The sequence below is a fragment of the Halictus rubicundus genome, chromosome 9 (genome assembly GCF_050948215.1).
Source record: "Halictus rubicundus isolate RS-2024b chromosome 9, iyHalRubi1_principal, whole genome shotgun sequence".
In the NCBI taxonomy this organism is placed as follows: domain Eukaryota; kingdom Metazoa; phylum Arthropoda; class Insecta; order Hymenoptera; family Halictidae; genus Halictus; species Halictus rubicundus.
This window is the reverse complement of record NC_135157.1, coordinates 3,324,951-3,340,623: the sequence shown is the minus strand read 5'-3', so window position 1 is coordinate 3,340,623 and position 15,673 is coordinate 3,324,951. Positions and strand designations below refer to the sequence as shown.

Below are 15,673 nucleotides of genomic sequence, written 5' to 3'. Positions count from 1 at the left end.
GTTTTTTAGTTGGGGTAAACTGTACAATGATTGGCACACTAAGCTAAAATCGTAATAAAAATCTTTTTATGTTTTTTTGAAATGTTTAAACGAGCTTAACTTGCTATTATTATAAGCTAATAGAGATTTTTCAGCAAAATCAAACAGTTTTACGGGTAATAAATCTTTTATTACAAAACATATTCAATGCATGACAATCGTAAGCCAAAAAATAGTAGTCATTGGCATATTTGGTACAGTTATTGACACAAACATGCATCAGTTATTTGCTCTGAAGAACTGAATAGGAATTATTAACTTAACACTAGGTTCACAGAGCACTAAAAGTGACTATTTTGCACTATTTTATAAAACTAACAAGAACGTGCTACCCACATTTTTAGCAATATTTTTAAAATGATGTATACCCACATAAATGAAGCTAAATAATTTCTCATGCATCCTTAGAATCTTAATAATTTTAAATTAAAAATATTAGACCCCGCCATTTTGACGGGTTCCGTAAACCTAGTGTTAATAAAGAAAAATAATGAAAATAGTTTGTATTGCATGTGAGCTTAAATTCTGCATAATGTATAATTTACGACTGAACTAATATCATCAGCTTAATATGTAAAAATATTCCTTTTTGGTGAATGTTCCTCTTGTGTCAATTTCGAATAATTTTTTTTGTTTATTTAACCTCTTCCCGTACTTTAACGAGTCTGACACGTGATGAAGATTTTGGCCCAAACATAAACATCGCGAATAGGACTCGTTGACTGAAAATCCGGCCAAACGTAAGCATCACGAGTCAAACTCGCGGAATAATTTATAAATATCACAGGTATTTACATTTCGGTTAGTATTGCAACTGTTTTCGAGCATCACTTTGGTCTGTTTACCGCGCGTTGACGGGTCCGGATTTCGTCGAGCTAAATGGCACTGGAAGGGGTTAAGAGAAGATCTTTATATGATGCACATGGTGTAACGATCATTTCGACTGATACGATTTCTGGCTTCTTTTTTTCTATTGCCTTTCTATTTACTTTTTATTATTGCCTCTTTTAAACTTTGCCGTGTCCAGTATCGTTGATGTACTCAAGTGTATCCCTTCGTTTAAGGGTAAGTCATCGTGTTCGTCATCAATATTTTTAAGTTCGATGTTTCTATCAGTCTTTAAGCCTGCAATTTTCAATTTCTTCTGTGAGGACGTCATTTTCCCTTTTCATTTCTTTCACATATAAGAATATGAGTAATTTGCACAAATAAATAAATAAATAGTATAACGATTAACTCTCTAATTTTCATTGCAATGATTGGCACCTTGTTATCCTATACTGATTGGCCCCTTCAACATACAATGATTGGCAGTGCCAAGAATTGATAAGAAGACTTGTTTCAACGAGTTAAAGTCATATTTCTAATTTCTTTTAAAGATCCAAAGCATCGATCTTTCGAGTATTAAAAAAAAAACAATCCAAAACAGTATATCTAGTAATTGGCATAGATGTCAATTAATTAAACTTCCATACAAATAAATGAACCATTCGTTGACACTTGAAAATCTGAGGTTATGTCTGATAAACAGTAAGAAGTAAACGTTAAACTGGCTATTTGATTTATAATGAAACATATACGCACTCATTACATCTATAGTACAGTTTGAAATTAAGTTATAAAGCGATAAATTATGCTTACCCGAAAATTGACGAAAATTTTAACAAAACACTATTTACACTGCACTCATCCGTCGGTTTTACTGAATGTCGTCCAGCGTTGCTAACAGTCATATGTGGAACTCTGTTATGAAAATTTAAAACGTTGCTTTGAAATATAAATAGGAACCAATAAAAATGATTTTCTATACCAGGAATTCTTAATATTTGCAGTTTAAAGCAAAACTGCCTATAACTACTGCAGTGCCAGCAATAGTACTTCAAAATCCGCCTAAAATACGGCAAGCCGACCAACAGAGGTGTACGTTGCTTACGCCATAAAAGCGCGCGACAATCACGTATCAAAGGGGGCCCTCGCATGTACCCAATGGTTAGGCTTTGACGTCACACACTTTAGCCAATAATTCGGCTAGAACCAAAAATGCGTGTGGAATGACCCAAGTCACTTGATACATGACTGTCGCACGCCTCTATGATGTACGCAACGTCCATCAATTTTGGTCGGGTTGCCGCATTTTAGGCAGATTTTTAATTGTTAATAACTAAAAAATGAAGCCGAAATCGCAATTTTTTTAATTCTTCATTTTCGTCTTATATTGTCGTGGAAAACCATCCCTTAAATTTTCTCCCACCTGTGGTCAAACACCCTATATACAGTGGCTCACAAAAGTGTTCGAGCGCCATTTAAAGCAATATAAAACTACTTAACTTTTTCTGAGCGATTAGAAGAATTGCTTTACATGCAAACAAGATTTCGAAAACATTGCAATTGGTAGAAATTACATGAGAAAATTAGGAAGGCACTTTGTAAAACATTTTTATTTGCACCCGTAAAAAAAAATTGTAAATATCCGTTTTGTAGATCTAGGTCAGCTATACACATGCTGAAAATTACGTCAAAAATTGGAAAAATGCATTTTTCGCTCTGCAATTTAAGAGCGACATTATTTATATTTTTCTAGTTCTTTATCAGTGTATAGCTCTGAGTATGGTTCATGTATTTTATCAGACTTTTTATTTTTGTAAAAGTAAAAGCCGCATTTTTCTACGTTTTTTCCACGAAAAACTAATGTGAAATTTTCTCGATGGTCTATAGGCTGTTTAATTTGGTCCAAGGGCATTTTGGACGATAATATCCGGCGATACCTTTTGACCGGATGAGCGATAGGGCTGTAGGTAGCATAATCGAATCGGAGAAATAGTCGCAGCGTGGTCGTCGTAAGAGAAGAAAAAAATTCTGTCAACTTTTTGAACGCCGAGCATTTAAGATGCTCAAGTGGGACACATTGTGTCACCAACGGCGCTGAAATTATTAGCTCTCCGTGCCGCGCATCTGTCAGTAGGACTCGTCCGCGGCTTTATCCCTTTGAGGCGACACCGGTTCGCCACGAATTACTCACCGACGTTTGATAAAATTGCCTGACGTGTCCTTTCTCTGAACGTTACAGCCTACCTGGCGTCCAGACGCGGCTCCCGCGACAGCCAGTGTTCCAATTTGTCGAATGTCAGCAACGAGGATGTGGGACCGTTGAACTACACCACCCACCCCCGCGGCGAACAGCGCAGGACCTCCAACTTCCTCGAGCTACCAGGTAAGCACATTTCTCTTCGAGTTCGCTCGACACCGATTTTTCTACCGCCAACGCGTCCTGTAGAGAAGCTGAAAAATGCTGTCGGCGGTGGTGCATCCCAAAATCCTCCGGTGGATCTCGCAAACTCGCCTGACATGTCCTAACATCAACCCTGTTAGCCAAATAGCGCCAATCAACTGATCCTGCCGTTCTTCTCAATTGTGTCGCGTATCATTTGACGGAAAATCAGTTGGACAGTTAACACATTACCATTGTTATTGTTAAATACATTCTTAACCCTCGCGCTTCGAGCGCCGGATATATCCGGCATCTGTATGAGTGTATATAAGTACCATCTGTGGTAATGTTGAATTCATCTTTATCGGCAGAACATTTTCTGTTGATTTTATCAACGTATTGGATTAATCACATATTACAACTAATCTTTCGTGTTGCATCAAAACGTATTACTTAATATACACCAGACATTATAACGATTGTTTACTGTTTCATTCGAAAATATCTACCCAATCGATTCGACAGTGAAACGATAGCTCATATTCGTTTTTCTATAAGAATTAGTAATCGGTTTCTATAAATCAGTAGTGGATCGGCTAAGATAAGGTATAATTCTTAATTTTTTTAAAATTAAAAATTGTAGGTTAGGATTTATTTAAAAATTTATTTAGGAACAATGGTAGCTTTTCCAGAATGCATAGAAGAAATAGAAAAAGTATTATGTTTCAAAACGGAATAACCGATACAGAAAACGATTCGAACTCGGAAAATGAAAATAATTTCCGTCTGTGTAAAAGACGAAGAAACATATGCAGTACATCGGAATCAGAAACGGAGTTAATAGACGATGAAGCTAATACTAATAAGCTATACTAGTAATTTGCGTTACATTATTAATTATATTAAACTTTTAATTGTAAAGTCCTGTAAATATGTAAATACCTAAAAACATGTCAACTGTAATTGATCTAATATTTTTAGAATAGTTAATATAATATTGTATAAATCTTTTCATTTTAAAAATATAAAGAATACGTGCTATATTAGAGCAATAATTGTTTTATTAAGCATAGTAATCATTTAAGACTTAGAAGAACGTATATACAAAAACCACGCGCACTGTGGACTGGACTGCCGAAGCGAAAGGGTTAAGTTCAAAACTATACATCTCTCGTTATTCATCTCTCTCACGATTCGAAAGAGCAACTACGAATCGCTTATTGAACATAGTGATTACAACTTCCATGTGGTCTATTAGAAGAAGAAAGCTCATGTTTATTGCATGTCGACTTACTCTCCAATGGCTATCGAAATAAAAATAGAGTGTCAGTCTGGTGTAGAAGAAATGAATAACAAACTAATTTAGTGGAGGCTATTCGAAATCTTAATTACGAGTCTGAATCGATGTTACAGTAGATGGGGTTAATAGTGTTTTTGATACGCAGGAAAAGTGTCACTGATTCATCGAACACGATACTGATTGCCATAATTACAATTCTATTTCGGGTCACGTGGACCTGACGAGGCCAGCGGTGTTAATAGGCGAAACTTGTAGCCACTAAATTAGTCTCACACCATATCCAATCAACGCCGAATCCCTATCACTTGGTAGAGTGATTGTTAGTCGAACTAATCACAATGAACAGTCCCAGTTATAACATAAACTATCTCGACATAATAATAAAATTGTGTAACGTATGACAACTTCAACTACCTATACAGGTTGGTCCGTTTAAGTAAGGCCACCTAAATATCTCTTCAGGTTATTGTGATGCAAAAAATATTTGTTACGTAACGTACACGGTGTCAGTGGACCAAATATCTGGCAAGAATATTTTCTTCCGAAAGTCATTTTTTTCGGAGTTATCAAGGTCATCGGTGTTTTTTGATACATAACTACAATTTTTTTTATTGCATCGTGTAACTGATCGAAAAGTACATCCAGATATGTATAATAACATGACCTTGAAATGACCTTGATCTTCGAAAATTAAACTTTTACATAGAACTGATGTCTATCGAGAGCGTGAATGTAAATAAACATGTAGAATGTAAACGTCTGGTGTGACATTTTAAATAATCAAATAATTGGTCCTTGTTTCATAAACGAAACTTTAAATGGAGGAAAGCATGCAACATTTTTGCAAAATGAGCCACAAATACTTGTACAAGATTTACCACTAGACATCCGTTTAAGAATTTGGTATCAGCATGACGGTTGTCCGGCACATTCGACACGTCTTATCAAACAAATTTTGGATGTAAAATTTCCAAATCGATGTATTGGTCGCACTCGAGTTAAGATGGCCACCGCGTTCACCGAACCTCACACAGTTTACAGAAACAAACAGTTTATAATGAACAACCAACTACACGAGAGGACATGAAGAACCGAATAGTTAGAGCTTGTGCTGATATTAATTCCGAAACAATTGAAAGATCTGTACAGTCGGTCATTGCACGTTTCATGAAATGTGTCACCGTAGGACACCATTTTTAACATCTCTGATGACAACTTAAGAGAAAGTGAGTGTTGTTTTAACAGTTTAATTTGCTTCGCATTCACAGGTTCAGGAGTCGTGGCCGAAGATATTCGACATCAGTTCGAAGTAAAACTTTAATTTTCGAAGGTCATGTTATTATACATATCTGAATGTATTTATCGATCAATTACACGATGCAATAAAAAAAATGTAGTTATATTTTAAAAAACACCGATGACCTTGATATCTCCGAAAAAATGACCTTCTGAAAAAAATATTCTCACCACATGTTTGGTCCATTGACACCATGCACAATGCGTAACAAATATTTTTTGCATTACAATAACCTGACGAGATATTTAGGTGGCCTTACTTAAACGGACCACCCTGTATAACATGACACACAATAGCTGAATTTATCCTGGATCGTAACAACGGTGGACTGCGGATTCTATGCTTTCATGAAAAAATTGAACGAAAACAGTGAAAACATCGAAAGAATTTGAGAACACTGTTTTATTATACTGAATTGGTCAAAATTAGAAAAGAAATAAATGTTCACGTAACTCCTGTATCCTGCAGTGGGGAAAATGAATTTATAACATTGCAAATTTCCTGTTCTTTTGAACTTCTGTTTCTTGCAATCGATGCACAGGATGTTTATTTTACATAAAGCAGTCTAATCATAAGACCAGTACGTTTATTATATGCATTTTTTAATAGCACACTTGTTACGAAGAAGCTTTGTCAACGTTTTACCGCAACGTGTACAGGAGATCAGAGGGCTTTTGTTCCAATATTTTCTTATTCCAAGTAAATTCAGAGGACGTAGCTGTCGGGCGATGAAGGAAAATCCTCTAAATCCCAATTAGAATCTTATTATTAGGTTGTTGCGTATGAAATGTCCGGTTTTAGAATGCAAATGCTCTAAAGCGATTCAATGAAGAAATACTGATATTACATTCTACAGGTTTACTATAGGATTTACAGATTTACTAATCCTTAAAATATCCTTATAATCCATCTTTATGCATTTATGGCTTATGGAAATTTTCAAGAAATGCTACAATATAATATAAAATTCGAGAGAATTAAGTACGATTTTTATTTATTTTGGATCTACTAAGGCTGTTCCCATTAAAAATAGGACTCTATTTCATTCCACTTCCTTAATATCTGTCTATGAAAATTTTAAATTGCATAAACATCCGCAGTCTACTTAACAGTCTTAGTAAATATCAATTTGCTCCAATGTATTGCGGTAAAAATAAATTTTTAAACCTGATGAAGAAATAGTGTCACTCATACACGACTGATATAGAAGTCAATGTGTTAATATGATGTAAAAAATACCACTGTTGTATCTATTGCAGCAAAACCGAAATTACAGTCGCCAGAAATTTGATATCGTTCCGATTTATGCTACCAGATTTTTGACGTACTTTTGATCTGTGGGCAATCCGCAGGGTAAACTGTTATCAAAATGCCAGTCGCGTTTCGATTGACGCGACAATTTTTCATCGAGTGAACTTTTCACGGATCGTGTCCATGTCATTCGCAAATTTGAATAACGCTGCCGTGACAATTGAACGACACTTTCACGGAAACAGGGTCGAGTGATTGGATCGAACACTGTTCCTTGCGTTCTTGGGTATGTGTTGCTGTTATGTTGAACTGTATCGAAAGCAACACGTAGTCTACTTGCCCTGGTTTGACCATTGAATGCACAATCCCGAATGCAGAGCGAGGTTCCCGTTAGCGAAATAAATGCGCTTTCCTATTCGATAGAAGTGATTATTCTTGAGTCTTACAACGAGAGCCGAGAGCTGCGACCATTTCCTTCAACGTTTGCGAATTCTGCAATTACTTCTCGAACTACTGCTGTTGAGAGTTCCTCGAATCGACAGAAAATTGCGTGAACGGACACGTTATTGTGCCGGTCGTGCACCATTCAAGAAAATATTGACCTAAAAATTTTATTCATCGACACGTCCAATGCTGTGCGAATTTTGCCATTTTACATAAATTTCATTTATTTCATTCCTAGAAGTGATCCGCGTTGCTAATAACTAGACTGCTGATCTTTATGCAAAAGAAAAAATTCTTCCTTTAAAGATTTCAGTTTCTGAAACTAATACATTGAAGCTCTTCAACTTCTTTAATCTTCCTATCGCTTTAAATTGCACATAGCCATTTGTCCCATAAATGCACAAAATCCACAGTTTACCAACAACAATTTTTCAGTAGCATTAATTTACACATTGTTTATCTGCATACGTAGTTTATGTGTACAAATTTTGAGAAAAAATTTTTGATCTTATGAAAACAATTAGTAAAAATAAATCAATTCGTAATACAATTTTTTTGGAGCAAATTATTGCTTACATAGAATGATATTTCTAAGCTCCTAGTTGTTCTACGAGTACTTGATACTCTTGAAGGCGCGCGTCGACCGAAAGAAACACGAGACACACCAGAGACGTTGCCATAAGCGAATAACTGGCTTATCTGAGGTTTATGAAACTTGATCTTGATAGTACTTGCCCGATCATGTCGCCGAAACGTTGTCGAGATGGTAGTACAAAAATCATTCTACGAGCTTTTTGAACAGAGCAGAAAAGAGGAACGAGAAGAAGAAAAGTTTTATTCTTGAACGAATAGTTTGTTAACAATTTTGTTTGATTTAACACTGTTCCTTTGAAACACCAACAAATGGTCCCAGAGAATTCCCTTTTGATCAGAAGCAATTAAACCGGTTCGGCGTTCCGCACACAAACGGAGCATCAAATTTCTAAATTCTGTTGCAATCCTCTCGAGAATATCATATTCGCGAGATATGATCGATGCCCCGTAATTTCGTGAAGCAGCACGCGTCATTCAATATCGTCGCTAGATTCAGAATATCTTCGGCCCCTTCGCCGCTTCCTCGGGAATAGAATAATCGTGTACATCTTTACGAACTCGAGATCTTTCTAGAATCTATAGATGATGGATCAATATTCCCCGATTTAAACGTGCCGCTCAATTTGGCAAGCTTTAATCTCACGGGATACTGTTCTTGATCCATTCAAAATTGTTGCTTAGAATTCATTTAGTGTCTAGTGTAACTATAATATAATTTAAAAATCCATAAATAATATTACTTCGTATTCAAAATTTGAAAAAATCAGTTATGACCAATTTTTTCATGGTTTCCTTATACGAGGAACATACTTAATAACATATTAATCAAAGCATAATACATCTGTAGAAAAAAAGATGGAAAGCATGTTATTCCATTTTTGATGAGGATTTAAAAATTTACGGACGCCACTGCCTGATGCGGTAAAAAAATGGAACGTTACAACAATTAACAATTTTCTGAACTTTCACATAAAACGAGTCGAAAGTTTAGAACTCTTAAGAATCTTTTTAAAATCTTTTTAAAATCTTTTTAAAATCTTTTTGAAATCTGTTTTAAAGTCTAAATTGTTATTTTGAACTCTTTCTACAAAGATTCTATAATGCTTAAAACTGGATTAAATACTTGAAATACACCTGCTAATATGTACGAAACCATCATTGAAATCAGTTTTTTGATATTTTACAGTTGGTATCTAAAACATTTAATTTGTGAAAGTGACTTCGTATTTAGAACGTATTTCTCATATCACAGAATTGTTTCAAATGTATAATATTTCGGATTCAGAAGTTTGAAGCCTTGTCACTGATAGCAAAAAGAATTTATTCAAAATATGTAATTTTGAAAAATCAGTTTTGGCCAGTTTTCCGTCGGTTCTGAACTACAGTGTTATTGTTACTGTCAGAAGGAGAGGGTATGCCACATTCGATTCTTTTTTCCAAGGAAAGTTTGCAAGGAATGTTTGATTCCTTTTTATGAAGCTATTACCATCGTATTCGTGTCGTTTTTCTAATTAAAAAGACAGCAAACACGAAATGGTTACGATGATAATTACTTGTGTAACAAGCGAAGTTAAGAATTCGTGTACCTCTACCGTAAATGTGAAGTCCGAAACTTTAATCGCTTGTTACACAAGTAATTATCATCGTAACGACATCATGTTTGGAGTCATTTTAATCAAGAAAACAGGACGAATACGATGGTGACAGTTTCATTAACGGAAAAAACAAAAAAGAAAAAATTGACTTTTGAATTTGATTTTTGAATTTAAAAGGCTGAGCTGGCACAGTCTCGTCGTCAGTCTCTCTTCCTGTTTGAATCGCTATCTTTCGTAACGCTGCTTGCACCTCTTCGAACCTTGACCTCCTCGTTGAATGAACGGCTGCCTCGGGTTATTGTTACAACGATCAACGAAGATCAAGCCCGTTGGAAGGGCAGTTTCCCGGATGAAATCATTCAAAGAATTTCCTTTCGTTTCCGTTCTTGGGGGATCCGAATCTGACAGGTTCTCCGGGCTCCTCGAGTAGCTAGTCCAGCGTATCACATTGACAGATTAGGTGGCGTGGAAGCGGTATATCTGTTCATCAGAAATTAATTACGCGGCTAACATCCGTCGGGTAAATACTTTCTGCAAACAGAAGTCTCGCTACAGCCGTGGAACACGATTGGACCGAGTATTAGGGTTGGTGATATTGGAAGACGCCGGGGCTTGAGAACGCAGGGGGAGCCACAATGGGGGTGTTCGGTATCGTTCATTATTACACTGTGAACCGTTAGCAACAGATTATCTACCCGGGGGATCTGCGAATACAACGGGGATTATGTAGAATGTGAACATAATGAAACTGTTGCTCTTGCGATATTGGTATATGTAAATCGTGGAGAATACACCTGTTCAGGTACTGTCAGAGCTAGGTGAAATACCAATAGCAAATAGTAAACGATCCAATTTATTTTAAAGTACGCGTATAACTTTGGAAATTAAATGTTTTGCTTCGTACAGTAAATTTCTCAAATAGTATTTGAAAATATCCGGTCATCCAAGTATGTAGTGTCTTTTTTTTATCTATTTTTCAACGAGAAAGTTAATGTACTTGCGTTTATTTCTTATCATCGAAGTACTGACCATCATTTTCCATGACCCTTCCCTATCTTTCAACTAATCTTTCTATGCCATTCTTGTAAGTACATTAACTTTCTCGTTGAAAATTAGATAAAAAAAATGACATTACTTGTGGGATAACCTGATAATATTTTATTCGAAGGAAAGTGAGAATATTGGGTTTCTATAATCATATACTTATGAGTGTAAATAATTTTAATAAACTTTGTGAAATCTTATAGTCTCTGGTACAAACGCAAGCATTAAAAATACATTAAAAATACATTTGATAATTATATAACTGTAATATATATACAAAATAAAAATCGTCGGCATTAAATGCAAGAATCATTTTACAAATTGGAAATAATAGTATGGTATTTCTAGATTCCTCAAATATTTTTACTGCTTCGCATTTGATCTATTCATTTTTGTAATATGAAAAAGAATGTAGGGTTGATGATGTAAGTGGCGGACAATAATGCATGTTAGAGTAACAAGATATACAGTGATTTCTCTGTGTACAGTGTGTTCCACGAACTCTGTCCACTTGAATATATTGGTTATTTCAAACAATACGAGAAAATGTTACTTACAGAAGTTGTAGGGGGGTTTAAGAATACTTCCTCTTTTATCTGTATCTTTTATTCGAAGGCTTCGAATAAATCTTCGAATAACTTTTGCCGAGCGCCGAACTCCAAAGACCCAGCGACGACAAACGACATACAATGTTAAACTTTTAGATTTTTCAATATATCCTCATAAAATTGTGACGAACGAATGGAGGGAATTTTCCTGATGAAAATGAGGTCAAATTCGAGTGTAATCGAACAAGTTTCATTGATACGTAATGTTACGATGAAAATTACGATCTCGTTAAAGACAGTTCAAATGATGTCGTGTTTGGACTCATTTTGATCGGGATAAGCTCTACAACTCATTTGTATTAACAATATTGTTCTGAATAAAGATACTTTTTTTATTCGAACCTTCGAATAACGAATACAAATTTTTTTATCTTTTATTCGTTATTCGAAATTTTTATTTAGATAAATATTTTGACCAACTCTGGGGCAAGTAAGCTTGAATGTCAAGGAGTGTAAACATATCACGGCTCAGGTATGTCTCCTGGACGATATATGACGCTGACAAGACCCGTGTTGTTGACATATATCGAGAATTCACTTGAATTCTTCTTCTTTTTGTATTTGAAACTTGAATGATAACTGAAACGTTAAATGAGTGGCGCGGTACGACAAAGTATTTAATGTGCTTCAGAGTCTTGATTTTACGGAGTATGTTGGATGCGTAAACGGTTTGAGTATTTGGTTTAAGATCGTGTGATGAAGACTCTGCGATGAAGACTTTTTGAAGACTGTTGTGTGAAGAATAACTAGTTTCCTTTCGATATCAGACGATGGCTCGGGGGAGGGCTTTCGATGTATTGCGAATGAGGGTAGTTATTCGGCTTGACATTGTTCTTGAATGGGCCGAGAGTTTATGGGTCCTATAAAGTTTGCCCGGCAGGCCATAAAGTGGTCGGCTATGCAGCGATATCTTTCGTTGCAAAAGGATAGAGTATGACATACTCACTCGTCCTGGCGCTAAACGGTATCGAGCGGTCAAACTCAAAAGAAGAAGAAGGGATAGAGGTTTTTTTTTGTTGCGAAAGAAACATCGTCGTCTTATATCGAAAGGAAACTATGTATACTCGTGAAGCTTTCCCAGACCCTTTAGAAACTTATGTTTATGACGTGCCATTAGCTGTTGAGGGCAAACAGACATTCGGAAGCGACTAATAATAATGTATTGCGGAAATGTATTTCCTCAAAGGTATAGTTGATGCTCGCCATTTCTCATGGAATTGAAAGGTTTTACTTGGGCCATTGTGCCCACGGAAAGAGTGTGATGAACGTGATGGCATAAATGAGTGCATATTATCCGCAGTCTAGCAATATTAAATGTCACACGAAAGAGTGGACGATGTTACAAATGATGTAGTATACAGGGTGTCCAACATAACTCTGAACAGCTCAATATCTCGAAAACTATGCCATCGATTTTAAAGTTCTTAGCCTTAAATTGCGTGGAACTGAAGGGCCTTTCTGACTACATAAACGTGAAGTGGCCTCCCTTCCCTTTTAACGGGGGAGAGGAGGTACCTTTGTAATTTTAAATGGAACCCCCTATAAAATGTTACATATTTAGATTCTACCGGAAAAAACAAGTCAATTTTGTCTGAAACATTTTTTTGTCAGATACTTCCATGATGAGATATAACAGTTTGAAGTTTCGAGTTGTAGGTACTTCAAGCGCTCGGAAATAGCGTTATGGAATTATACGCGCTCGAGTCCTTTGCTTATTCGTGAAGAAATAAAATGTACTTTAAATTAAATGTTCAAAATGTCCACCACGGGCTTGTAAACATTTATTTACTCGAAGCATCAAAGTTGTTCTAACATTTTTTAACATTTCGGGAGTCACTGAAGCGCAAGCGTCACGTATTTTTGGTTTCATATCCTCTTTTGTCGTCGGTGGTTCAAACATAACTTTGTCCTTTACATATCCCCATAAGAAAAAATCTAATGGTGTTAGATCGGGGGATCGAGGAGGCCATTGACGAGGTCCCCTACGACTTATCCATTTGTTCCCAAATTTTTCGTTCAAAAATTGCCTGGTGATGATTGCAAAATGTGGAGGAGCGCCGTCTTGTTGGAACCACATTTTTCTTCTAACGTGCAGTGGCACATCTTCCAAAAGCGCAGGCAAATGATTTTTTAAGAAATCACAATAACTTGCAGATGTTACAGTTTCTTGAAAAAAATAAGGTCCAATCACAAAATCTCCTATTAGGCCACACCAAACATTTAAAGACCATCGATGTTGAAGGGGAACACATCGCATCCAATTTGGGTTTTCCACGGCCCAATAAAGCAGATTATGTCTATTTACATGCCCTGAATTCATAAAAGTGGCCTCATCGGAAAAAAGTATTTTGCACAAAAAGTCGTTTTCCACAACACCCTGCAGCCACTCACAAAATCTTACGCGGTGATCGTAATCTGCTATCGAAAGCTCTTGTGATAAAACCATGTGATATGGATGATACTTTTGCCGTTTCAAAATTCGTTGAATTGATGAACGACTAATATGTGATGTTTGTGCAAGTGTACGTTGACTAATATGAGGATTTAATGTAATTGCAGCAAGAATACTGGCACTATTATTTTCATTAGTGACAGGTTTACTAAGCCGCTTTTCTAAATTATGAAATGTTGCATGACATTTTTTGATCCCATAACGTTCAAAAAACATCACTGCTGCACGCCGATAATTTTTTTGGCATTCACCTAACGTTAATAACATATTCACTTCTGTGTCAAAAGTAGCCATAATCACAATGTTACTGCTTGAATAACAGCTCTAAACTGAAAACGTTTTCATAGATAAGTGAGTCAAACTCAAGAATTGTAAATATTATTGTTTGTGTTTCTTCATGAATAAGCAAAGGACTCAAGCGCGTATAATTCCATAACGCTATTTTCGAGCGCTTCAAGTACCTACAACTCGAAACTTGAAACTGTTATATCTCATCATGGAAGTATATGACAAAAAAATGTTTCAGACAAAATTGACTGGTTTTTTCCGGTAGAATCTAAATATGTAACATTTTATAGGGGGGTCCATTTAAAATTACAAAGGTACCTCCCCTCCCCCGTTAAAGGGGAAGGGAGGCCACTTCACGTTTATGTAGTCAGAAAGGCCCTTCAGTTCCATGCAATTTAAGACTAAGAACTTTAAAATCGATGGCATAGTTTTCGAGATATTGAGCTGTTCAGAGTTATGTGGGCCACCCTGTATATCGTATGTACATGTATCGATCGACAGAATATGAGGTTCAATTTGCGAAGTTGTATGACATTTATCGCTTTCTTTTTTTAAACCAGCGAGAAACCTCAGAAAAGCTAGTATTCTCGTGAGAGAGATCGCGTAGTACCAGTAAATGTGAAAGAAACATGTGAACAAATGCGGGAAGAAGCGTCGCTCCAGAGATACGATGCTCTTGACAAAGCGTTCTGTGCAATTGTGTCGGATCTATGGGAAAATGATCGATCACGTATGCAGCGGATGGAAAGGATGCGAATCGGCCACCTCTTTTATCTCTCTTTGATGCCAACATATTCAGCAACTCCCGACCGCGGTACTTTTCTCCGCAGCATGAGGCCAATATCGCGAATATTGTCGGAGAAAATCCGTCTCTTTTGAGAGCACAGGTTTTCAATAAACAATTGATGCAAACAGGCCAGCAAAAAAAGAAAAGAAAATAGCTTTTGCAACCTGAAATATACACGCGCGAGCACAAAGGAAAAGTTTGGAATCATTCACAGAGCATTCGATTTACCAGAAAGTATTGTTACATTTTCATTAAAATTAAGTTCCAATTATTTTTTACTTGTTTTTCGCGGATGCGTCGGTACATACTCTGCGTAGGACAATCATTTTAAGTGGAGTTTATATATTTTATACATTTATGGCACGTATGAGTGGATGGTATGTGAAATAGTAAAAACATTGAAAGAATTGAAAAATACTGTTGCATCATTTATCGACTATAAAATTATTTACCATATTTTATTTACTAAATTTATCAAGCATGGCTAGATCGTGGATTGTATGCGTGTGTGACAAATAGGTGTAGGTCGTATATAAAATAGTAAGGCGATTTAAGGAATTGTTTGTGGTATTGTTTTATTCGTTACGTGGTGGTAAACATGTGAGAATGCGAATACCTATTTTTATTCCGTTTTCGAAAATGTCTAAGTCACAGTTTCTCGGCGAGAAACGCTTCTAAAACTTTCCAACGGACGTGCTCTTCCACTTTCACACAGCCGAGCAGTAGAACTGGTCAGCCAATATCAGACGAGGGGCGGCTTAGTTCG

At 36.2% G+C, this 15,673-nt stretch overlaps 1 protein-coding gene across 1 annotated transcript in view; it reads left to right on the top strand.

Moving 5' to 3' along the window:
- Nucleotides 1-1,230: 1,230 nt before the first annotated feature.
- The window catches only part of LOC143357356 (GTP-binding protein Rit2), a 75,376-nt gene continuing 60,933 nt past the window's right edge, over nucleotides 1,231-15,673 (top strand). Inside the window, exons 1-2 of the mRNA XM_076793771.1 lie at nucleotides 1,231-1,234; nucleotides 3,107-3,250. Of these exons, the coding sequence (XP_076649886.1) occupies nucleotides 1,231-1,234; nucleotides 3,107-3,250 (148 nt within the window). The remainder of the gene's footprint in view (nucleotides 1,235-3,106; nucleotides 3,251-15,673) is intronic.